Below are 26867 nucleotides of genomic sequence, written 5' to 3' on the forward strand. Positions count from 1 at the left end.
AAATGAACAGGGCCCAGCAGAGAGTCAGTGTTAGGGGAGGGCTAGAATAAAAAAATAGAGACACAAATGAGGTCCAGGTGTGCGGGTAATCAATTTCATGGAGTTTGGTTTTGCAAGCCTGCACGCTGAAGGAGACTGTCATAATTGGGCCACCATTTCAGACAGGTAATGGCTTTACAGCATTCATTATTTTTAGGATATACACACAGGGACACACATTCCTGCATGGAGCCATAGAAATCATAGGCCATTGAACACAATTGAGACAGATAGGTTTGTGGCATTGCCTAGTAACCCCCATGTTTCAAGGACTCTCAGGCTTGTTCATTCATCATAAGGGAAGGGCTTTTTGGAGGAGCTTTTTTCTGACTGTGGTCAGATTTATCACATCGATTTATCACATCAAACTCCTGTTTGTCTTGTTAACATTAGCTAGATGGGGTGTCCAAGCTGAAAGTTAAAGGGACTTTTATTAAGGCTAAACTGTAAATGGATACACATCACTAAGCTGGTATACACAGGTGACCAGTCCATGGATACCAATGGTTCATTTTAGCCAGCTCCTGTTTTCTCTGGAAACTAGCAGATAACAAAAAATTGCAGTAGCATGTATGATTGTTCTGACATTTTATTATGTTGTAATTTTGCATACAAATCACAGAAATTCATCTGTCTGGCACTTCACACTAGGAACATTCATGTGACTGACAGAGCCAAATTCAAATGTCTGTTCAGTGCTACCACTGTCTAGTAAATAATTGTCATTTATATGACTTGCTGCCTTTGTGCTGTAAAAAAACTAAATTAAATTATGAAACTGCATCTTAATTGGTCCCAATGTACTGTTTTTCTGCTACTACAGCAGAAATTGTCTGGTCGTCTCGTTTGAGGGAGAAACGGACATCTACTGACACACACGTACACACAAACCATGCATGAACAAAAGAACATGCATCTTACAGTCTCTCATTTTTTTCCTGCCTTAATGGATCCAATTACTCTTTCAAAGACTGCCAACACTGTACCTTATGGTGAGGCTATTGAGATGGTAATTCAGTTGTTTTTAATGGACACACTCTTAATAATAAACCTGTGGGGGGAACGATTTTCCAGACAAATTTCAGCTCACGTTGTAAATGTACATTATGCTAATGTTAGGTGCAGAGAGGATGTCTCATGAGGTAGAGGGTGTCATATATTCAGCTTTTAAAATGGAGGAACCCTTTCTGTAATTGCCCCTAGTTTTTTTACACTAATGGGAAGTGAGGGGTTTGCTTGGAGCAGCACACAATGTGTTAAAAAGCATAGACATGGACACAATTATGTGCATATCACCTGCTGAGATACAGTATGACATGTTTCACCAATCTTCATTGTTTATTAGTGATGGTTTACATCCTGAATATACTCTGCCACATCCACTTGCATTGTTTGAGGGAGTCCTGTTTGAGGGAGTAAAACAATGACAGCACACTTTAAAAGATGAAAAGTGTTGTGGTTCATTTAACGTTAACCCAATACAAAACATTCCTGCTGGTCCCTTCACTCAGATCTAGTATCGTCTCACTGTAGTGCCCAGCAGGATTGTGTTCTTGGCTTGTCTCCTGACCAGCCATCGAGTTACCTTCCCGTCCCCCTCACAGGTTCTCGATCTCTGACACTTACCAGACAGGAGCCTGGGATGGAGACCACCGGACACAGAGGAGGTCACTGTATCCGGTTTCACCAGAGAGGATGAATAGATCTGGGACAACCAAACACACACTGCCCCTAGACTGCCTAGGGCACCATGGTCCAGAGAAAAGAGGGAGGGAGAATGAGAAAGAGTGACTGAAGTGCATTCCTGAAAGGAGGAGAGATGGGATTGAATGACAAGGGAGGACGGGGGGCCACTGGTGACACTGGCAGCCAGTAGTATCAGGTTTTCTCTCTGAAAAGCAGGCTTGGAAAAACAATGACTTTGGCATCTGTCTGGAAGGGAGAAACGGAGACGAGGATCCTGTGCTGTGGAGTTCTGAGGGTTCACGGGAATGCCTTTAATGTAACTCCGCCTGGGCTCTCATCGGATACTTCATGGCTCTCCTAGTAGAATGTAACATGAATCAAACTCTGTTGCTATATCAATTATAGCGGCACACTCACCAACTCTGAAGATCCCTATTGTAGCTGAAAACACTGAAAGAGAAGATTACAGTGAATAACAGAGGTTTGTGTGCCAAGATGACTTGTCTTGTCCTCAGGCCATATCCTACATTAAATAAGGATCAGCATTCCTCCACTCTACAGATGTAGGTCATGTAGCCACAGTGGTGCAAGCAGCATTTGAGTCTTGCTTCATTTGTTTTATTACCCATCTTTGTGTACTGTGTGAATTTTCTGCCTTTGCATCTCATAGATCAAATTGAGTATCTTGCTCCACTTTTCCTTATATTTCACTGCACCCACGGAGCTTAGATAAAATCAAATCAACTTCTCTCTCCAGGCTGTACACACATTATTCACTAAACAGTCACACAAATAGAGCATAAGATTGCTTTTAGAAGTGGGGGCGGCAAATTAACTAATGGATTTGTTAACAAAACGAAAGAAAGATAAGAAAAAGAAAAGCATTAAACCAAAGACTGAAACTATATAAATCTAACATCTATAAATCTAAGATATGACAGAATAGAATTGGTCCACAATAATGGTGCAATAATGATAGGCAAACAAATATATTAGAAATACCAATCCTCTAAAATCACATGCAGGCTAATTAATTAATACACGATATTCAATTATAATGTTATATTTGAGTCATTAAATAAAAAGTTCAGTCCCCTTTACTGCCTTAAATTTTAAATCTATAATTCAAACAAAGATGTTGCAGTAGTTTATAGTTAGGGCAGCCTTTATAAAGCCTGAGAGGCAAAACCCAGGGCATCAAAATAAGTATAAAGTCAACTTACTGTTATGAACAAAATAGTATTCCTGTTGCAGTGATAACTGAAAGCAACTAGAAGAACATCTCAACATTTTTATGGAGAGAGAGATTTTAGTGGGGCTACCAGCAGAGTTTCAGGAGCGGGACCACACGTCATTGACGTCACTCCCGGCTTTCCATAAATACCCACACAACGCACTTCCTCTTCACTCTCGAGACCAAGCGACATCGTGTCGAGCACACTACGCTAACATCCAATAATGCAAATTATTACAAGCTACATCCATCCACTTACCTCATGAGAAGGGTCAGCACATCACTATCCCCATCGGACGCTGAATTAATCGGGCGGACTCTCCTCCGTATCCACGCTTGAGGCCCTGCTTTCTACAATCCTAAAGTCAGCCAGGGAGCGGGTGAGTCCAGCCTTAATGCCATGCGCCTTCCACAGTCCACTCTCCTCAACAATCAGAAACATTGCACCCGAAGAATCCTCCGCCTCTCATCAAACATCCGCTCACAGCGTTTCCACAGGCCAGCAAGGACCCGGGTCTTCACGAACAATCAAGACACGAACTATAGCCACTCTTCAGAAAACGGTTAAAAATTTAATAATTCCGATTTAGAGAACAGACAATACAGCAAACTTTCATTCATTAGGGGCCTTCGGCACCGGGACTCCAGCGCCCCAGCTGGACACTTTGGTTTGACCAAAAATCTACTTCCACACTGCTTACAAGCCACAGCTTGCATCAGTGGTGTAATCAGGGCCCACTCGACCACGCAACCCTAATATGCCCCCCAAGTGGTACCCGGTCTCATCCTGATTTCCGGCTCCATTGCCGCTGTGCCAAGCTCTCCGGTTTTCCCCAACCTCCTGATTCCAAGGTCTGCAGAGAAACAGGTCTTCCCATGACCATAGATTCTAGGATTCACTCTCAAAACAATCCGTTTCACACTGCAATCTGGATTGAAAACTCATTTCCCAATTCCTCTCCTTTGGCTCAATCTGCGTCAATGGGACTGGGTTCAACTTTTTCTATCACGAACAACTGTGACACCCCAAGATACCAATCGTACACCGCTGCCACATTTTCTGCAGGTTTTTGGATGTTCTACAAAGAAGACTAATCGCAGCAGAATGGTCCCTGAAACCCTACTACCAACAGCATAGCCTCTCACAGGTTACAGGCCAGCTTCGAAAAACTCAGCCACTGTCACAACTAGCACAACATGCCCTCCCCGTCATTTGATCTCTTCACCATGTCTTATTTCATCAGCATGCCCACAGTGGCTACAAAACACACTCCACGGAAGTCCATCTTAGCTTCTCTTCCAAACTTCCAAAAGTATTCTCAGATAACCCAACTTCTTAGAGGTCTTCAAAGTCCAGAGACCTTTCAAGACCACTGCAGCCTTCCTCTTACAGCACACTCGCCGTCCATCTGCATCCACACCATCTGCGCTGGTTATAGCATCCCTCAGATTTGAACCTTAGATGCTACGTCCACACTCGCTCTCTTCAGTTTCATTTCACTGGATCTCCTCTTTGCTTGACCTTCAGCTTCATGCCTGCAATTCAGTCATTCCTCAAACGCCGATACAGATCATGCGCTGCTGGTCTTACCAAGCGTACCGTCACTACACTTCAGGTCTCAAGATCCCAGATGACCCAATGTTCTCTCAAATAACTGCAAGCTTTTGGGGGTCCGTCATGCCCGGGCACTACGGCGGATTTCTCTATCGTAACTTCCCCACAACACTTTCGAATCTCTATTCAGCTAGAGCAAGCATCATACATCTTCTGCTTGTTTATCAATAAATCATTTAATCGTATCTGTTGATTGTGGTCCTTGCTAGTGAAGTGGGGCTACCAGCAGAGTTTCAGGAGCGGGACCACACATCAATGACGTCACTACCGGCTTTCCATAAATACCCACACAACGCACTTCCTCTTCTTCACTCCCGCCCACCCCTTTCTCTGTCCGGTCTCTCTCCTCATCTCCTTCCTCTACTTAGGGTTATATGAGGGTCCGTCGTGCCCGGGCGCTATGTCGGATTTCCCTATCGTAGCTTCCCCACAACGCTTTTGAATGTCTATTCAGCTACTGCAATCATCATAAATCTTCTGTTTGTTTATGAATAAATCATTTAATGGTATCTGTTGATTGTGGTCCTTGCTAGTGAAGTGAGTAAGTCGAATTGAAACAGCCAAAGTTCAAGGACAAAAATAGTATTTTGAAAAGTGAGTGGGGATATTCCTCTTTCCACCAGTGTAAATTATGATTATCCCCTGAACAATCAGTCAGAATCACAATTTGGCCTTCTGCAATTTTCAAATCGCAGGACGCACAAATGTGCCAAATGTGTGTCAAAAGACCTTTTTAAAAATTCTTGTGCTGCAGAGATGTCCTGGCCTACACATCATATTCTACTGAAACTGGCTTACACGTCATATTCTACTGAAAACATTTTTTTGTACAGATCCCTGTAAAAATCACACCATAATCATGTACCCTAACCCAATCAAAATGAGAATTATGTACAAATTACCCTTCCCTCTAATATTCAAATCATATCGCATTATCCGTCAAAGTAATTGTAATTAGATATTATTTCTAAAATTATTGAGCACTCGCCCTCAGTCACACGTACACAGTCACAAACACACATACACACAGACAGAGGAAGTGTTACAACATCATGCCGGAAAGAAATGTAGAAAATGATCCGTTGGGAGCTGGGGGCAGGTCACAGTATGGCAGTTTGAAGGAGACTTATGGTGGGAACTGCCAGAGAGGGAGCCATCTATCAGCCAAGCCAGCAGTGTGCAGGCAAACACAGGTCAGGTTGTCTGTACCAGTAGGTCAGCCAGAGGCTCACCACTCCCTGCAGATAGATACAATCCAGTATCGCACTTCCCACTGCTTATTTGTTGGTGGTATTCTGTGAATTGGGCCCGGGAATATATTCCCAGTATCTATACTGCTCTAGGACAGGAAGAGGCTAAATAGAAGCCAATTAGCTTTGATTTCAGGTCAATTAGCATCTTTCTTCATCTACATTAGATTGTATATTATCTTTTGGGAAAGGAAATCATGGGAGGGTTGCCAAGGACTCATGCCGTATGTCCAAAACAAGTGCTCCAACACTCAGATAAGTAAATAAACAGACTGACAGGGATATAGAACAAAGGCAGACTGAAATCCGAGGATGACTGGTTTTAGTATTTTTGTGAAAAAGCAAAGCTTGTTCCTTCTATTTTGAAATGGAATGGCAAATTTAATTGAATGTTTTACTGTAGTTTTAAGGTTGTTTCTTGGTACAGAGATATTTTTGGCTCACTGTGCTGTGCACTAAGAGGTGGTTAACATGGGAGGAGGGAACGCTTGGGCTTTGCTGAAAAGGAAATTGAAAAGGAACAATACCAGGAGTCAGATTTCATGAAATAATAGCTGTGACAGAACTGGGGAAAGGCAAGGCATCATAGAAACCAAGAATGATTTTCTTCTTGGCCCAAAGAAAAAGAGACAGAAGACAAAATATATCAGGGCCATAACAAATGAGCCATTGTGGATCCGATTTAAGTCACATACAGAATAGTTGGAAGCAAATATTGCTTCTGTGAAACTATTATTGTGAGATGAGGTTGGCCTGTTGGAACAGAAATCTGATTTAGATTTCTTTGACTACAGTGCAGCGCACTGCTGAACTGTTTCTCAGTTCCCTTTCTTCCATAATTTTCTAGAGGAAAATTATTTTTTCTTCTTTGTCAAGAAAAAGAGTTCAAACCAAGCGTGGCATCCTGGACCAGGTCCATGTGTCTGTGGCCTTTGTGTTTCATGGTGACCTGCCAAGGATTCTGTGCCAAGGATTCTGTGCCAGAGGGAGGAACTTACTGCAAACCAGCACTGCCGTCTTATGCTAGTCCCTTAGGCTACAGGTCAAAGGCCTACTGGCTAGAGCCGTCAACTCTCTTCTGTTCCTTAGAGAAAACACACAGACACACACAATAGACTTGCACAAGTGGTCAAGCTCATATCGTAGGACACACTAACATCAGCCCAGTGAGTGCTCTCTTGCATGCTCATGCCTTGACTGGAGTGGGGAGTTGTCCATTTTGGCTTTTATAATGTTGTTCTATGCATTAGCCCAGGGCTCATTATGGGCTTATACAGGGCGTGGGTGGATGAGGATGCATGCATGAAGCAGTGACAGAGGGCTTTTATTGGACAGATGAGAAGGTGGAGGGCCTCATCAGCCTGGGCATTGCTCTTGTATCTCATGTGGAGTGGCCATGGATTGCTCTTACTACACAATTCAGGTTGATCACTGCCAGTCCTTACTTCAGCCATTCTAAACAATGGCTTTTTGTTAGTGGTAGTGACTCATTTGAAGCACATAATTTGGAGTACATTAGTGACAGGCGCAACAGTATTTATGCAGCAGTGCACCCAGTGTCCTGCTTACACCTGTGTGACACTTGTATGCTTACATGTGGATGTTAACACCTGAATGAAACAGGGGGAGAATCGGAGCATGTGGCCAAGTTGATGAATGGATGTCATGCTTCACATATTCCAAGACGTTATTTCATTTTCTTTCTCATTACTGGATTATAGAAAAAAAGAAAAAAATGTGCTTTGGATCAGGAAATTAAGTTTTCATGGATTGTATCCTCCTCTGTGGCTGGCCCTGTGTCTGTGTGTATTGGACTGGCACACCACAATCATGTTTTTGTGAATCAGAAAAAACACATAAAGTAAAGGTAAAGTAGAGGACAACTCAGGTCAAATGACTTGCACAGAATCATATCCTTGTGTGTGCTTCATAACTTGTAACTAGCTAACTAGTGATAACCAGCATCTGGCCAAGTAATCACTTTCACCATGGTGAAAGTGATTACTGGGCCAGGGCCAAGTTTTCCCTATGTACTCCCTAATATGCATATTAGGGAGTACACAGGTAAAACTTGGAAACACAAATGATTGCTAAACATATAATGCACATTACCTTGCCGATCTAAATTACAGCCCACAGTGTGTAGCTGGAAGTGGGCCGAGTAAATGTTTACTCATTTCAGTCTGAAGCTGAAGCTGCTGCGTAGGCTTTGTCAGATTGAACACTGGCTTAAAATGAAGAAAAGTTTGTGCAGTTAACTTCCCTTTGAGAAGTTTGAAGCCAAACATTATCCTGTTGTACATATTCGACAGTATTCAAGCATGTAAGATGTGTATTGAGAGATTCAATACACATCTTACACAATTTTTCCCAGCCATTTTGCTTGAAATGTAAACAGTGCACCACTGATAACCAGCACGAGTCACTGGGAACAGATAATGTAGCCCTAATGTCTAAATTTGGGCAAGAGTCAGTCTAAAACATGACCCTTACCCTAAGCATCCCTTAACTGAAACATTTTGTGGTACTGTAGACATTGTATGGTTTTGAGTACTTACACAAACAGTAGGTCATGTAGAGGGATCATTAACAGGTACCGTCTGCTTTTGTTTCTTTATGGAGAATTGTATGGCTAGAAAGCAGGACGTACATGAGATGTGGCAAGACAAAGAACCCCAGAGAGATCATTACTCATCACTATGCAGGGACATACTATATGGCCTTGTCTGTCACCACTGAGGGAAGATGCATTTCTGTGACTGGTTCATTCCCCTAGTGGCTCCTACAGTACCACGCTTAAGCAAGCAAAGTTAACCACTGTGGTGTACTGTAAAAGAGTTATTATTCTATATAAGGCTACATAAGGTAAATGGTTCAGAACGCAGCAGCGCGTCTGGTTTTTGATCAGCCGAAAAGGACTCATGTCACTCCATTACTCAGTGACCTCCACTGGCTCCCCGTGGGCTCCAGAATCAAATTCATGTCACCAATGCTTGCATACAGAGTGACTACTGGGTCCGCACCCATCTACCTAAACTCCATAATACAGACTTACTCTCCTTCTCACCCGCTACGCTCCTCCAACGAATGCCACCTGGCTCTGCCATCCCTTCACACAAAGCAATCCCAGTCCCGGCTGTTCTCATCTGTGACACCACCATGGTGGAACGAGCTACCACACACCATCAGAGCAGGGGCGTCCCTCTCTAACTTCAAGAAGCTCTTGAAAACTCATCTCTTCGGAGAACACTTCCTCTTATAACACATCTAACTCCTAACCTCTAACATGCACTTCCTGTGCTCTTCTTCTTCTATCCCCTACAATTATCTTGTATCTTGATTGCACTTTTTTGTTTTGATTGCACTTTTTGTTAACTCTTACTTCCTTCCCTAGGTATTTACCCCATTGATGTGATATGTACTATGAGGTCTTACTAGTATTTATTGCTGCTCTTCCTAGTATGTATTGTCAGTTGTAGATCTGTATTTGATGCTCCGTTGATGCTTGTATGTTGTTCCACAAATGTAAGTCGCTTTGGATAAAAGCGTCTGCCAAATGAGTAAATGTAATAAAGGTGTGCTGAATGTGTGTAGTTAAGAAGGGATGGTAAAATGGATAGTGACAGATAGAGGGTCAGACACCGGGATTTTAAGGACAACACTCCGGGGTTTTTAGCCACACGATGACAGAGTTGACACTGAAACAGCATCTGGCATGCTTGGGATGTTTCTGTTTAGTAGTCAAGTTTTCCACTCCCTTGACTTTGCTGTAGCCCTTTTAAGAGGTGAGGTGTCCACTTTAGCACCAGTCAGTCACAGTGTTAAATTCCCTTGTTTTCTAGACGCCGGTCCTATTTTTCTTCTCTCAGATCTTCCCTCAACAATAGTGCGACACCTCCCACAGGATGGAAATGAGAGAGGGACAGGGATGAAGAGATGAGATAAAAAAAAAAGATATATAGAGAAAAAGCTAAAGAGAAAGGCCGTAAGAGAGAAAAAACAGACCTATGAGACAGGGATGGAAGCAGCAAGATTGAGAGAAGAATATTGCCATTAGTTGCCTCTGAATAATTCATAGATTCTTCATAATCGAAAAACCCACTGCTTTTTATGATGTCATATTTCACAGCTAGTTTATGCTTAAGAGGCCCGTTAGACAATAGGGTACACCACAGACTGAAGGAAGAGATATTAGATGTGGCTATGATACTCCTGGTGTGGAATTTAAAGTTCTGTCTGTGTGATGTTTTCGCTCCCCAACCCAAACATACTGTAGCTCTCCGGTCATCGTTTATGATTTGTCTCTCCCCCACATGTATATTTTCACTGTCTCTGTTTTGATACTTTACCCCATGCCAATTAACTGTGCTATGAAAATTTGGATAGATCAGACAGCAGTGGATGAGTACCGTAGTATGTACCTCCTTCAGATATCCTTGTAATTTTGGCTTTGTGTACGTCTCATGTGAACACCTTGTCTGATGTGGAATGGTTGGTCAACCAAACACTTAAATGTCCTTAAAAGCTCTGGTCGACTCATCTTAAAGCCATATCTCATCACAAAGGCTGCGTGCTGAAACCACAGAGCTTGGGGTATTGAGCTCACATCCATCGCCACTTCAAAGAACAGCAGAATCTATAGGACTCATTTCTATTGTCTGTTGTGCAGGTGTGCTGCCTCCCACAGGCTCTTAACGTCTCAGAAAGCCACAGAGGTCCACAGAGAGAGGGCTTGCTGAGATGTTATCTCTCCCAGATACAGACAACATGGTGGGGACTCATACAATAGATGGCATATGTACTCTGGTACTGCAGGGGGGGGATGTTAGTAATCAGTGCTCAGCTTTGCGGGCAGATTGAATTGGTTGCAGGGGAAGTCGAAATATGTTTAGTTTTCCGTCCAACATAATGTGACCCAGGTGTGCCAGTTTCATCCCACATTCCAAAAAGATGCAAATCAGGTGGAATGGAGTCTAAAATAGCCTAGTGAGTGGCTATCTGTGTTATGACACACAATATTTTGCAGTAGATAGCATACCTACTCTATTCTTGCATTAATCAGCAGAGAAGACTTACTTTGCAATCCACCGAATATAACACTATGCTCAATTGATAGTGGAGGAACATGTTATTGATGTCACCCATATGGCCTGTGCTCCCAGGCAGGTCTCACCCGCATAACGTGAATTGCTCTGTTTTATTTTGCTCTTCTCCACAACAAACTGAACACCCTCATCTGCTGCTCCAGAGGGCAACAAGCCCCATCACATCCTCTCCCTGATTTGCTTTATCCCCTTTGTTGAGCACAATGTAGCTTTTTAGCTGCACGCACTCTTATCATGGCTTTGTTGGCATATTTGAGCCTGGCAGAAACTAAACATGATTTATTTGATGATTCGCTCAGAGGGGACCCGGTGGTAGCATTTTGTAGTAAATTGTCTCCCCATGTGAGGCACGTTAGGCATGTCTTATCTCAGGAGAGCAGGGAGAGTTTATCTGTTCGCTGAGTCCTGACCTCTCTGTGCTGATGACGTTCAGTTTGTTGAAGAGATACTGAGGGAGAGGATGATTGTTGTGGGGGCTTCTTCCCCTGCTTGTTGACCTCATACTCCTTCTCTCTCTTCCTGCCAGGGGACAGTTTGTTTGCTGCCATAGAGGAGTGTTTAATGTTTGCTTCCACGCTTGCTTGCTATACGCCCCAGCTCTGCTGCTCTGTCAGCACGGTGAACCGGTTGGGTCAGCAGGTGCTAATGAGACTGACCACCCAACCCAGCAGCTCTTAACACACTGCTGTGTGTACACATAGCCACTGACCTCAAACACAGTGAACTTGTCACGCCTTTAAACCCTTATGTGGAACCTGGAGGCTAACACACACAGCTATCAGCCAGGCATCCAGTAGCCAAGTTCTGCATATGTGGCGTCCTACTGAAGCTCTTATTAGATTATATTTCACTTGTAATTCAGTGGGTTTTTTTCTCTTAAATAATCTAGACTGACGAGGTTTAAATTGGCCTTCACATGAGCTCTTATTTCATCTAGTCTTGCCTCTCTCGTAGCCTGATTTATACAGCACACAATTTGGTGCTCTGGCAGTCCAGCCCCCTCCCCCCCCAAAAAATATCTGTCTTTCGACCCTGCATTCCCTCATCCTCAATATCATCTAACCAGTTCTTTCCAGATGGGCTCCTCTGTTCCTCTCAGAGTAATCTCTCTACAGTGCACGGGGGCTTTGGGCAGACCACATGCCCTTGGATGTTGGGAATGGCATCCGTGCTGAGTAGGAGTTTTTTATGAAGGGGTGAACTAGAGGTTGCTGCTTCCGGTGGTTGTCCCTGCAGACACCTGTTCAGCAAAACAGTGTAGAGGAGGAGAAGAGGGGAAGAGATAAGACTTCAGGGTCAGGGTTTAAAGCTTGTTCATTGTAGATCTTTGCATGACAATTTTCAATAAAGAACCTGTGAAAAGTTACCTTCCTACTTAAAGCCACAACAGGCTGTGCAACAGAGAAATAAAAAAGAGAAAATAAAATACAAAGTAGAACCAGGAGGATGGGTTGCTTTTATTAAAAGAAAATTGAAAGATGCCAAACGGCTGATCTTTAATAAGTTCATTATATTGTATATTTGATGAGGTTTTATACCATACCAGGGTTGGTCTTCTTACCAAGAGGACTAATTGCCAGAGGAAGCCTCTTCAATGTGATTAGGTGTGTATTTAAATATTTCAGATGTCAATCTTTTGAAGACCCATCGCTAACTGTATTACAAAGAGAGCCAGCTGGGGATGGGATTGAAAAGATATGACACCAGTATTGAATATTCTCTTTTAATGTCACCCAGCAAAGCCAGCTGTTGTCTGTCATCTTTTAGCATTTTTTTTCAATAGTATGTTGTTTTACATTATACAGAAATCTTAACATTACAGTACTAATGTGAATGTAACTTTAATGGACAGCGGTATGAGAAAAAAAAAACATAATGGGGGAAATTTCCTGTTGCGGTTTTTGAAAGCTGAGCTTTGTGAAAGCATTGGCAATTATAAAAAATGGGGAAGTCTTTGAAAGGGCAGGCCAAGTCAATGCTGAAGCAGAAAGTACAGTAAAGAAAAAATCACCACACACAACAATATATTTAGACAGAATACACCTCGACACTCCTCCCTCTTCATCTGGCCAGTCTCTGGCTGCCATGTTTGAATTAGTAGCAAGAGGAACGCAGTACCTCAGAGGAGGAAAAGATTTCTCTCCCACTTCAATAAATCTGGCAGATATTTTAGAGTCATCTCTCAGTAGAGTTGGTGCAGTAGCCTTACATTTCCCCTGCTGCTGGGCTTGGCTCTGTACCACAGGGAGAGGGATTGTAAATCAGCTCACCAGGATGTTTTAGCCATGTTAACAGTAGCAAAATATACAATAAAGCAAAGGAGAAAAACCCAAGAAGGCACTTTTCTTTTGTCTGTGCTTCGTCTAATGAAAATGTAAAGATGGAAAATCCAGGGCTTAACATCACTCTTGAAACCTTACATAGCGTCAATTTCACAGGGATCAGGGTAATTTCTGGCACACTTACAAAACTTTCTCCTTGGCATCAGCTATGATGATATTGAATGTTGGACAACTTGACAAATGTAGTGAAAAGCTATAGCACCAAAGTGTTTGGCAAAGATCACATAGGCGTACACACTCACGTGGTAGGCAAGTGCAAAAGATGAAATTTCAACTCTCTTATTTCTTTCTGGCACACTATCTCTGACAGCATTCCCTCGCTCCGTTCCTTTTGGTATCTCTTCCCACTGTAACAGATCCCCTCTTAGATAGGGATACGGACATCTTTTCATCTTCCCCGGGTCCATCTGTGAGAGTTTAGGGTCCATGTGGAAACCATTGAAAAGGGGACGGCAGCTGATCAGAGAAAGATGTGCCCCTCTGGAGCTGCAGCACATGTTTGGATCCCAGTACCCTTATTTGCTTTGTCTCACCCTCTTTAACATTCCTGTGCCTTCTATCTCTGGAGGACCCCCCACCTCCACACTTTTACTTAACCTCTACAACCTTTTCCTCTCTGTGTCGCTCTTCCTCCTTCTTTCCTTCTCTCCCTGTCTCCCCTGTGCCTGGTAAAGTGAATGGAGAGGGATCAGCATGGTGGAAATGAAAGTGGCCATGACGAAAGGCTGAGGGATCTGCTGTAACATTACATTGGATCCCCTTGTGTTTTTTCCTTCACCATTTTCCTCTGTGCCTGCCTGTTTCCCTCCACACAACTGCTATCATATTACTCTTCCCCAGTCACCTCCGTAACAGCCGCTGATGTAATCCTAGTTTATGGTCTTGTCCCGACCAAGACACTCTGTTCTCCACAACAATCGCTCACTCCTACTGTTTCCTAAACCTCTATTAAATTAGACTTTCACCAGAAACTAAGTGTATTAGGCTAAAATTTCCATTACACTTATTTAAGATTAAAGGGAGATTTCTAACTTTTTCTGCTTTGAATTAGTCTGTTTGACATATACTACAGAGAGAACATCCGCACACCGCATGGCCGCTAGCTCTCATTAAGCGCACATTAATAAAGTGTAGCCCAAACAGACTGGCAGCATAGTCAGTAGGGAGAACTAAAACACAAACAAACACACCTGCCTGCTCCCACAAGCATACTAAACTCTGCCGTACTATGCTGTAGCAGTGGACATTGTTGTACATGAACCACTGGAAGGTCCAGCTGAGTTGAGGCAAGGGGCTGTATAATGTTTGTGATTTACATTATCTCTGATATGAAGCAAAGCCAGACCCGCAGTCATTGTAAGAGGTCTCATCTCTAGCTCCACACCAGGATCTCATCCCCCTGCCTGGTCCTGTTTTCACAGCAGCACTATAGAATAACACTGTATCAGTCTTCACTGTTTGTCGATAATATATCTTTGTTTTGGGAAGATGAGCAAGAGACTGGAGAGCATCCTGTAATCTGGGCTTGAGATCTCAGGCTAATAGAGAGGTGAAAGGATCTGCAGCAGATGTTTCAAAATGCTCAGATGAGGGTAAGCAGCAGGTCAAATGGCACTCTGCAGGAAAGCAGGCTGTGTTTATGGATGTAATTTCTCTGATGGTGTGAGTTAACTAGCTGACAGGCTCATCTTACAGTACTCCTTCCTGTCTGGGATCATGAGCTATCCACCCTGTGGAAATGAGCCCATGTCAATGCATGTCACATCAAATTAGGAGCATTTGTGATGACTGTGCTGCCCTGACTGGTGCTAAATCATTTATCCGATCCTGCATCATGCATCTTTTTCCCTCATTCTCTTTTCCCCTCTCTCACACACGGTACACAGATGAACACACAAACACACAAAAAAGAAAAACAAGTTGCCTCACATCCCCCGCTCAGTCCATTCATATTCAAGGGTCCCGTGGTTTATCTGGGTCCTACACAGCTTCCTTGTCATTGTATTGAGGGGTCAAATCTGGAGAAGCAGTATAGGAGGTCCACGGGGAGTGCTGGTAGGGCTCCAGGGGCAAGGAATGTTAATTGGGAAGATTGTTTTAATAAGGCCCTCATCTTTGCAGATGCTGGGAGAGGGTTAGCTGGTGAGGCCACACAGATGGGAGGGCAGCTCACAGTGGGATATTGTCAGCAAACATAACTGACACAATGTGAACTGAGCTGTGTAAAACACGTAGTGGGATTTAGGCACAAGTGGATAAAGATATTCCATGGCTCTTGGCGGGTTTACGCCTGCTTTTCTGGAGGTAAAGGGATTTACTGTAATGAGCAGTCTATGGTGACAAATGTGCGATCTGCATATACTCACCAGTTCTGTGTTGTGTAAAATCCTATTACACTGTGAAGACTCAGACAGACTACCACAGTCTAGTAAAGCTAAACACGGGCAGAGAAGAGAGAACAGCAGTGAGAAAACAGTGAAACATTTAGAGGCAAGAGGAAAGAGTTCATAAAGTGTCGGTTGACCCAAATTGTAACAAACATGTTTTTCCAAGTAGTATCTACCCATGCAGATAGCTGGTTTTATTTGGCCAAGTTTTGAGGTAATCCTCTCTGAGATGTACATTTTGTTTATTGTGCTCACAGCATTGAAAAATTACATTTTAAAAGATTTTATAGCAACAGCTCTTTCCAGAATCAATGTCCCCATTACTCTGGATAATCCACAGAACACACTGTCAACAGTTTTCATAGGAACTGGTCCTTCAGTAGAAAGTAGCTGCAATAGAAACATTTACAGCAAGGTCTTTAAAAAGATAGACTTACTCTGAGGTGTGTCAATCACATAGTTATAATAACAGACACACAGACATGCTGTTTAAAACATTTATATTGTGGCTCATATGAAAATTGTTTAGAATGTGGATATTTATCAGATACTAGCTGCAAATTACATTGATGAAAAGATTCTTTGCCTGCCTTCAGTATTTGCTTGGATGCAACACCCACATTTCATTGTGCGCACATTGTATACATACGTGTATGCAGGAAGGAGTTTATTCCCATGATACATTTCACGGGGGCAGATCAGAGCCCCATTGCCTCAGTCATTGGTGTATGTGTGTGTGTGTGTGTGAGAGGGAGAGGGAGAAAGAGACAGATAATGAGAGAGCATACTGTACAGGTGTACGTGTGTGTGTACTATAGTGTTACATCTGCTCCATTGTATCTCTATGTAGGGAGCTTCAGGCTCAAGACAGCAGAGTGAGTGATGAGAGCTATGGTTACTGGGGTTCTCAATTCCTCTTCGTCCTCAGGGAATAAGCAGTTGAGTTCCACCTATGAATGAGGACATATCATAAACATGCTTCTTTAAGTACTGGCAGTTGACTGCCACAGTGTTGCTCTGGCTCACAGTTGTCTTATGTTGTAAGGGTGGAGCAAATGAAGGTAATTCTTTACTTTAAAAAATGTTGATTAACCTGCATCTCACCTTTACTGCCACATTATTATTTTACTGCGTTGTGAAACTCATAAAAAAGTATTCGAGAATGAATACCATTGGCATCAGTTCTATGCTGCGTAAACGGAATGTTTTAGTTAGCGTGGCCTACCCCAGTGAGAAGACTATAATGTACATGTCTCAGTGCATTTAGTAACCATGATATGACTTTCATATGCGGTGTGCAGTCTGTTCTGTTAGAAGCTGACAAATCCACTAATGGCTTGTCTATGTTTTTTAATCATTAAATTTAAATGTGATAATCCCATACACATGTTTATTACACAGTTGGCAGTGTGGCTGTGGGTGTTCCTATCGGGATTTTATAGGATTTGTATTTTTTCCTTTTTATAACATTTTTGGACAGGGACAGATAGAGAGTAGTTCTCGAGCTGTGTTTTTTTTTTTCTCCGACATTCCTGCCTAGGCAGTCCCAGCACTCGAAACACTCTTTATTTTAGTCCAACTCCTGCTCACCCAGCACTCCAATCAAACAGGCACTGTTTATTGAACTATGAGGTGCCAAGTCACTCACTCACTCAGTCACTCACATAAACCTGCCTCCCCGCTGCCCTCTGTGCCTTTCGTCATGTTAGCCAAACGCCATTTCTCTCTCCAAGCCTGACGAGAAGACTTATAACCATTTAAGCAAACACAGGCACTCAATGGCCTCTGTGTCTGTGCAGCTATGGGGTAAGGTTTCCTTTATGTGGTGTATGCGTGTGCGCCCATGTGTGTGCAGATGTTTGTGTTTCTTTATGTACAGACATAATTGCTGTTGGATCTTAATGCACATGGGGTCTACATGTGTTTCTTAAAGTGTGTAACGTAATGTATGCCTAGAGGGAGAAACGCTGAGATTTAACCCTGTACACTCGGCACTCTACAGCCTCACTAGACCACAGCGAGTGCAGACATGCACTCTGCTGTGCCACTGAAAGGTCTGCAAAGCCATCTGCCCTTGCTGCTAGTGCCAGGTATAGACCATAATCACCTGGCGCAGCACATTGTAAATGCCTTTACCTCCCTCGCCTTACCCCTGCTTCAATCCACACACCAGCAGGGCCAGCCTGATTCATTTCCCTACATGGTGTGGTTTACATTTGTATCTGTTTATGTCTTCAGTCAGTAGCACATGTGCTGTTCATTTTATGGATGCTGATCAAAACGCAGTGTCACAGTCTCATCTGATCTGCAATGGGCGAGAGATGTCTCAAATGATTTTCAAACATAATGTTTTTCCATTTGGTCCTATTTTTATACAAAGCAAGTAAGACCAGCACATGTATGCCTGCTTTGTGTATAGTTAGAGATATAGTTTTAAATAGTTTATTGTTCAGACTCTCTGTTTTTTAAGAGCTAATAGGGTCATCCTGTCTCTGTTCAGTGACATGACATCACAGCTGAGCTGAGTCTGGAGGATGACCTCATGGCATTCGGGGTTGTGCAGGTGCAAACCCTAAAGGCCAGTTGGGTAACAGTCTGTATGCTCTTGTTGACATATTTACGGGTGTCCACAAGGTGTCTTGCATTCAACCAGGCACTTAGGCTGTCAAGCATTTTTTAACCAATGTGACTCTGCAGATGTGACCTCATTTTGAATGTCATGGTTGTCTAGTAAGGTGCTATTGTTTTCTAAATTATTTGTCTATAGGGCATTTGGAAATAAATGTGAAATCCATAAATTCAATTCTGAAAGAACAAAACATTTAGGAGAGTAAAGTGTATTGCTTTATTGTGATTTTCACTATTATTTACAACTTCCCTTCATGTCAGTTTTATCTCTTTATTTGTGTATGTGTACATAGCTGTGAAGTTTATATCTATAATCATCCATCCCAGACAGTAATACGGGCATCCTGCAGCTTGCGTGCTGATGGTGTTTACAGGGTAGGCATGAGCTCAGAACAGAGGAACGAGAGCCAGATTGAGAAGAGAGGGGATTCTGCCATTTCCAATCTCATCTCCCTCGTGGTCGGATCAGGGGGGAACAAGGGAAGGAGTAGGAGGAGGGAGAGGAAGGAGGCAGTGATTCTCCCGAGTACAGTAGGAGTCCTGTTATATCTTCACACCCACCAGCAAAAATACAGATTTCTGCAGTGCACACACACACGCACACACACACACGCACACACACACACACGCACGCACGCACGCACGCACGCCGCTGGCAAATTACCTACCTGCAACAGCCTTTGCAATAGAGTGCCATGGGTTAACACACCATTGGTATGAGGCTGTCTTTGATGTAAGCTGCTTGGTGTGTGTGTGAGCTGAGAGAGAGGTAAGATAAGGGGGTCAAATGCTGAGAGGGGAGAGAGAAATTTAGAGACAAAGTGGGAGATACATGGAGGGAGAGAATGAGAGGTGTTTGTCCCACAGGACAGAGCTGGAGGCAAGGTGAAAAGCATCAATGTGGAAGGGCTTAGTACACAACGTAGCTGTACTGTGAATAAGGCAGATTTTTGCTCATGGCATAAACAAAGTTGAAGGGGCAGAGGAATTATGTTGTACAGTTAGTAGAACTGGATTGGAGAGGCGCTCAGTCAATGTAAGCCCTGTTTTAATACACACATTTGTTGAATGAATGGGGCAGATTTGAATGTTCTGTAGCTACTTTTTAACACTTTACATGTGAACATTTTTATTGTGGCATTCATGCGTTGGCCTTTTTCTTATATGTACATTTATATATCACTGTTATTTAGACATTGACTTTCTCGTTACTACATCATAGAGAGACTTGACAGTAAATCAGTGGGAAAGAAAGAGCAATTCTGCTGCAGCTGAGGCTTTAAGCTGTCACATATAACCATGAACATATGGGGCTGCTTAGCCATTTGATATTTTCTCAGTGTTTGTTATGTCCTCAGGTAATATTTGATGGTGTTTGAGCCCTGATAGCTTGACACTGTGGCAGATTCTGAAGCAAATAGAGTACATTTGTTCAGTTTAAAAGAAGCAGAACTACCTTCAGGAAACCAGGAGGAGAGACCACAAGGAGGAGAGATAGTTTAGCTTTCATTATATGGAGCAAGATCTTTCTTTTTCTTTTGATTCTACAGTTTCTCCTCTCTTTAGTTCCCTGTCCTTGCTGTAATCATTAATTTTGCTTCCCTTGAGAGACTAGCCATGCTCATTCTGTTTCAAGGAAAAGTCAAAGCCAAAGGCAAGACCCATGCTGTGCTCTGTATATCTGCAGGATTGACTCTGGGTGCCATCTGATAAATCTTTAATTCCCTGGTGGGTCTGTTTTTGTATCTTTCCAAAGATTTGTGGGGAAGCTTGTTGTACTTGGTTTAATTTCCTCAGAACAAAGCTCATCTGATCTTCCCACCCAGACTTGTGTGTGGCATTAAGTCTTCATTTTCATTAATGTTGGAGGGGCAGCACAGGAATCTCATTTTAATTTGACATTTAAACATCTGTTTTCAATTTCCTGAGGAAAAGACAGTGTGTGTGTGTGTGTGTGTGTGTGAGCGTGCGTGCGCATGTGCACGTGTGTGCGCCTATGTGCAAGTGTGTGGGTGGACAGGGGATAGTTTGGTGGGGTGGTGAACCTGGGAGTTTTCAGAGATGAGAGCAGCCATCTCAGCTGACCTTTTAAAGGAGGGTTTGGATGTAAGAAATGATGGCAGCTAATTGCATTAGCCTCAGCACAGCTCCAATTTGCTACTGTGGACCCGGGGAGCGATTTATCATACAGTACAGTAGTGTGTGGTTAGACTGGGCTTGACAGGGCCCAGCAGATGTTTGCCACGGCAGACTAAACCTTTGCTTTGATAGATACGGTTGTTTTATGCACAGTCAGCTGTTTGTATTGCAGCAAGGCATGTCAGCCAGATGAGATAAGACGTGTTTTGTTCTTAGCCCACTGAAAAGAGGAAATACAATGCAGAATAGATCCCTTCACCTTGACAAATCAAATTGGTATCTGTCCAGGTCCGGATATTCTCTCTGTTTCATCCCGTCATCAGCATATTTGAAAAATCCAGGATGGACAAAGACGTCTTCATGCTAGGACCCCTGACTTTGGCCCATTTCCACATATTAAGCCACAAACTGAAAATCTCTCTGTACACACACACACACACACACACACACACACACACACACACACACACACACACACACACACACACACACACACATTGAGTTTGCCCTCCCTGTTAATAGCACAGGAAATATTATCTGCTAGGGGACAGCTGCAGGCTCACTAGAGAGACAGAATGGTAGAGTAGGCTCATTATCCCAAACACAGACACGGACCCCACCGCACACATACACACTTTCAGGACAGCACACAGCGTGAGAGCCTCTCTATCCCATTTTTTTCAACCACTTCTGGATCCTACAAAAGGAATAGCCAGGGATGCAGACGTGCAAGGCCTTATGCAGTATGTATGCAGGAAGCAGGGACGCTGAATGTCTTATTTAAACCAGGGGGGCCAGAGGCAACCAATTCCACCACAGCTCTGGATCGGACAGGGCTTCTGGCGGAAGAGTTGGGGCTTTGTACCCCATCCAGATCTGGGTCTGTCTGTCTATCTGTCTGACAGACTGTCTGGCTCACTCTGCCTACATCCCAGAGGATTTTGTTTTTCACTACGCAGATGTTCGGGGCTGTCTGCTGTGCAGCACTCAGCTGTGTATATAACAAAGAGGTGTTGGTTTGTAGGAGGAGAGACGGCAACAAGGTGGGGGAGTGAGTGCTGTTAAGGAGGGGTGGAGGTCACTGCACTGTTGGTATAAACACTGGATGATGCCAGCTCTCCCTCTGGCCTCCAACTAGTCAGTACAGCATACCTTTTTTTCCTTTTTTCCTCCCCACACATCCTTTTTTATTTTCCAGAGGGACAGATACATCTGCATGTTAGCTGAAAGAGTTACTGTGAGGCCAGCAGGGGAGGTAGAGACCCACTGAGAGGAGACGATGTGAACTTTATGTCAAAGTTAAAGTTACTGACTTACTCAACCAAGCATTTCTTACATGCTCGGAAATAGCCATGCAGGAAAAACATGAATTTTCTCTTTATTTTGAATTTCTTAACATACTGCAACAGGATATAGCTCAGTCATTGTCATCAGCTGATGAAATATGTTTACACTTTTTAACTCACTTAACAAAAACAGGAAATAGCATAATATCATAAGAAATTAAAAAAACAAAAATTAAAAACCTTTGTATTTTATTTGAGCCAAGTCTGGCCACAGTATCTTCGATGTTTGATTCACCTGGATACTCAAGACTGAATTTTACAATAATGCTCTTCAGAACAGGCTAGCTCTGCTGATGCAAATAGAGGACGTGTTTCTTCAGATGGACCTTGTGCTCTAATGGATCGGATGTTTAGTGTTTACGTTTGCATTCCTGGATGACTGTATCTACTTTTAACCACACCAAATGAGCTCACTCACAATGCAGCTGCACTGCTGAGTCTGAGTTAGATCAGAATTAGTGTAGAAAATTTAGGGGTCACACACATAATCATTATTCACCTGTATACAGCACCCTGTGCATATATCTGTGGAAAAAATGTCTCACTCTCATAGGGGGGGCAACAGCATGAATTACAAAATACATTTAATAAATACTGTTCCTATGTGTAAGAATTGAGGCTAGGTAATGTTACAGTTGTATACAAGGAGGTGTGGGTGTGATTATGCAGCAAAGGACTAAGGAAGCTATTATCACCCATTTTACAAAATCGGGTTCCTACTGTTGGATTGGGTTCCCATTCCACATTACAAGAAGCAGAGAGCAGTATTTGTGCTCGGCAATGACCAATTAAGTGCTAAAAGGGTTTAGTCAGGAATTTGTTGGCTGTCAGTAGGTGAGGGTTCCTGGGGTGAGCCTGACTTTGATCTGTGACTGAGGTGACTTTAGAGCAAGCTGAGGAGCGTGAGACAATGGACAGCAAAAGCCTGGTTTTATCCCCAAAACACATAAAAGCATACAGTCACATTACTTTACCATACATACAAAGGGATAGCAATACACATGCATAGACTGCGTTGACCTTGCATACTTTGTGTGTGGCCTAAATTTCAGCCTGAAATTTACAAGCACTGTTTTCATATGGTTTTTTTACATATATGCAGAGAAGCTGGGGAAATGATTACTGGCACACTGTATGCAGAAGGGAACTTGTTGCTTTTTCATGACTTTTTCCCCTCTCAATAAACCTCCAGTTTAATAACAGTGTCCAGAGATATGTTGTTTCTCTACCCCTCATAAAATAGATAATAGATCATTTTAGTCCCAAATCGCAATTGTTCAGTTAATTTAAACCTTTTTATCTATTCAGTATCAAATTTGAACTGGGAATGAGAAGGTGTGGGCCTTTATGCCCGAATAATGAAAATCAATGGCTCTGTCATCTTTTTGCAGTACCTCTAAGGGAAAATCAATGCAAAAAAGAATCATATCCTACCACCATCTTTAGCAAGGCAGCAATTGTGGATTGGTTCTAATGTAGATTTTCATCTATATTAAGATAGGTGTATGGGCACAGGGGATGTAAATATGCACTGTTAAGGAGAGATGAAGAAGCGATGATGGAGGTCTGTGTGTGGTTCGATCAACAAAAAGGAATGTCATTGCTATTGGAGATGTTGATGGGCTCAGATATGCGTTCATCATCGCTGTTGTGAAGCAGTAAGGTTATATGGGAGAATGTAGGCCATTAAAAGTATCAAGTATATGTAGCCTACACCATACATACCTGTTTTCTATTTAGTCATTACTGTATGCTGTGAAGAACTGTTGGTGAAATTGTTACAGTTTGCATGTGCTATGTGCAGTAAATCAGTAGTGATGTGTGCCTTACATATTGTCATCTGTGCAGAAGTAATTATAACACCTCGACTGCTGTTATACTAGCTGCCTTTCAGCTTCATAAATATAAATTTTTAATTATCTGCTTCTTTAACTGTTCATTTAATGTGTTTTTTTCTCATGGAGGATATAGTCATATTTTGTTCATCTTTTCCTTTTCTTCCTCTTTCTGTTTTCTTGCAGTTTTACGTGATGACTTCAGACAAAACCCAGCAGATGTGATCGTAGCAGCAGGAGAGCCGGCGGTCCTGGAGTGTCAGCCTCCACGTGGACATCCTGAACCCACCATATCATGGAAAAAAGATGGAATAAACATTGACGACCGAGATGAGAGAATCACTGTGAGCCTTTTTTGTTCCTATATGCTGCAGTGACTTTAACATTGTTATTGCTGACACACAGACTAATCTATTGTTGCCTAAAGACTGCTTCAAATATAAGGATGATGTTTTTAATGTGTGAGACCCAGTGATGCAGGTCAAGTCATTACCACCACTTCAGTGTTTGTTGATTTGATGATTGATTTGTTTGGCTCATTATTCACATATAGCAATTACCCAACCCAAAGCAGCCAATTTTGGTGGCTACAACCACCAAGGTAGATAGGATCTGTCTTTCTCCATCAGTCAGCAGCAGTGCATTGATTAGGAATGGCCTGCTGATGAAATCAACTAGAAGAAGCGTAGATCAGGAGAGAGAAATGGGCTGACCGGAGTCAAACAGGAGAAAGTTTTACTCAGCAGTCGCAGCACCTGCAGAATTCAAACAACCCTCTACATTTGATTTACAACCAAACCACCAATTATTCAGCTTTAATTAAATAACAGTGCAGCCAGCGTTGCAGTGCCAATTAGCTATACATGCTTGCTTACCAAAGGCCTGTCTTCAATAATCCTAACTCAAACTGTTTCCATCAAACAAGACTTTGTGTCCATAGTCGTTTTCCTTAAGAAGGAAGGGATTTTTAGTTGTTTGATTATACTGATTGGATGTGTGCTTTAGGGAAGTAACTCAGCTGACTCAGCACTCAGCTAACGCAAGAAATGAGGAGGTAGTAAGTGGTTCTGGATCCCATTTTCACAGTCTGACTGGTGGGGTTTTAAGGTTCTTGCTGCACACAATGCAATTGTTGAGCAGCAATAGTTTGGCCCCCGGTGTGCTGACTATGGCTAAGTTCACAGTACAGTCATGGAAAAGATAATCTTACCCAGATAATAAATACAAAGTACTAATAAAGATGCTCCACTCTGTATGCATGTAGCATAGTGCTGAAATCCAGCATGGGCTAATTGTGCTCAATATATTTTCATTACTGGGTAAGCTGTAATTTATCACTGTTGGCTGTCTTCAGTGGAGGACTGTACATGACTAAGCACAGTTTTGCTCAGTGAGGGACAATTGAGCTTGAGGATTCAAACTCCTAAACAGTATGAGTATTCTTTCTCTCTGTTTTTTTTCAAAGCTTCACAGGCAGAAGATTAAGAGTTGATGTCTGGCAGCTGAGCAGCATAATTGAAAGAAACAAGCACATAATCTAGTTTAATAAGAATCAAATCACATCTGTGCCGGAGTTAAGTCAGTAGTTAGAGATAAGTACACAAACTCTACACCACATGATGTTGTTGTGGCCTTTGAATTTACTGTCTGTCTACACATTTGGATTATGCACGTATCATGTATTTACCGTATGCACACTTCACTACCTATTTGTGCCCACTGTTGCACTGTAGAGGGTCATCATTTATCTTTTCAGTTTTGTTCATCACCTAATGGCGAGGTACTTTGAGGACAAAGCAGCCCTATTTGAACTCAGTATTGTGCATGGCTCTCACGCACAGAGCCTTTCTCATAATTATATTTTAGCCCCACTAAATACAACACGCACGCACGCACGCACGCACGCACTCATTTCAGTTGTTTATAACTCATTTGTGCAATAACATCCATCCTACCTATCCCCTGTAAGGTGGAAATGAGGACTTATTCTTGCAGTGATTTTTGTTTATTCGTGATTTTGTGCACTGATGGCTGAAATCAGTAGAGTAAATGTTGTGAACATGGCTGCTGTAACACAGGCTAAATGATTCAGAGTTGAGTCTTTGTAGCCTGCAGCAATGTTGGGCCTTCTGTGGAACTGGAAAAGCGGCTGGTAGATTTAACAGTGCTGCATGGAGCAGCTGGTGTTGCTCACCGTAAACTTCCTGTCAAGCACAAAACCTCACAGACAGAGTGTTCCCAAATGACCACTTTTAAAGTAGCGTTAAGTATGTGTGGTGAAAGATGGGAGTCTGGACGGTGTCCTGTAGACGGCCATGTTAACAGTTGTATTAGAAAAGGAGCGATGTCCAGAGTTTGTTTATGGTATAGTAAATTTGGTGTGAGTGAATATAGGACTGTAGAGCAGGAAGCATGGATGGAATCTTTATAATGTGATGAACAGCTGAGCTCGTCAAAGGGCCCCCTCATCCAGCCTGCATTGTTGTATTTGGTTCAGTCCATTCCTCCCACCATGCAACATGCTGGGACGTGCAGTCTCCTTGGTGATCACTGGTGATCAGAGCAAGGTCCCAAACCATCTGCAGTGGGGATTTTCTCTCTGTACTGCACTTTACTGGGATAGGTTGGCTTGGCTTTGGTGGCTGTAACATAAAGAGGAGGGAGTGAACTTCAGAGAGGCAGACACATCACAAGGAACCCTTCTGTTTTCTATCTATTTTAGTCAGCTGTGTGTAAACACCAATGGCATCTGTGTGCCATCTCACATATATTCATGACTTCATGTGGGGCTCTTTTGAAAAGTTTCCCACTGAGCCAAAAAAAATGAGGTAGGTCTATTACCCTGTAATGCTGCTATGCCACAAAAAAAGCAGCTGGCTGAATTCCTCTAGACTCTGTCATACCGGTCTTTCAGGAACAATGAGTAAAATGTAAATAAACAAAAACAGGAAACATGCCAGTATTTAAGCTTAGACTATTGTCTGCTCAGAGCAAGAGTGTCGGCAACATTGTCAATGGCCAAAATGCAGCACATTGTCTCCCTCCTTTTGTGCAATAGGCAAATTATCAGTCTGCAAAATGAACTGCTGTGTGAATACCAACAGACTACATGCTGAATGGGAGCTTTTTCATTATCAGCATTGCCAAATGACATGAGACAAAAGGCAACAGGATAGAGCCATTTCCCTGTAATGCAGGGATAATGGTCAGATTGTTGGGGGTTTCAGCAGCCTGTGTGCTTTGCTGTGTTGTGTGGAGCGG

General features: G+C 42.7%; 1 protein-coding gene across 8 annotated transcripts in view; it reads left to right on the plus strand.

Moving 5' to 3' along the window:
- The window catches only part of robo1 (roundabout, axon guidance receptor, homolog 1 (Drosophila)), a 202505-nt gene that overhangs the window by 137715 nt on the left and 37923 nt on the right, over positions 1-26867 (plus strand). For 7 of the 8 annotated variants that reach the window (XM_046074722.1, XM_046074726.1, XM_046074720.1 and 4 more), the window contains one exon: positions 23793-23950. In XM_046074722.1, the coding sequence (XP_045930678.1) occupies positions 23793-23950 (158 nt within the window). Of the gene's footprint in view, positions 1-21663; positions 21681-23792; positions 23951-26867 lie in introns of those variants that run through there. The other variant, XM_046074725.1, reaches the window with a different exon arrangement.

The sequence above is a fragment of the Micropterus dolomieu genome, linkage group LG17 (assembly GCF_021292245.1).
Source record: "Micropterus dolomieu isolate WLL.071019.BEF.003 ecotype Adirondacks linkage group LG17, ASM2129224v1, whole genome shotgun sequence".
NCBI classification, from domain to species: Eukaryota; Metazoa; Chordata; class Actinopteri; order Centrarchiformes; family Centrarchidae; genus Micropterus; species Micropterus dolomieu.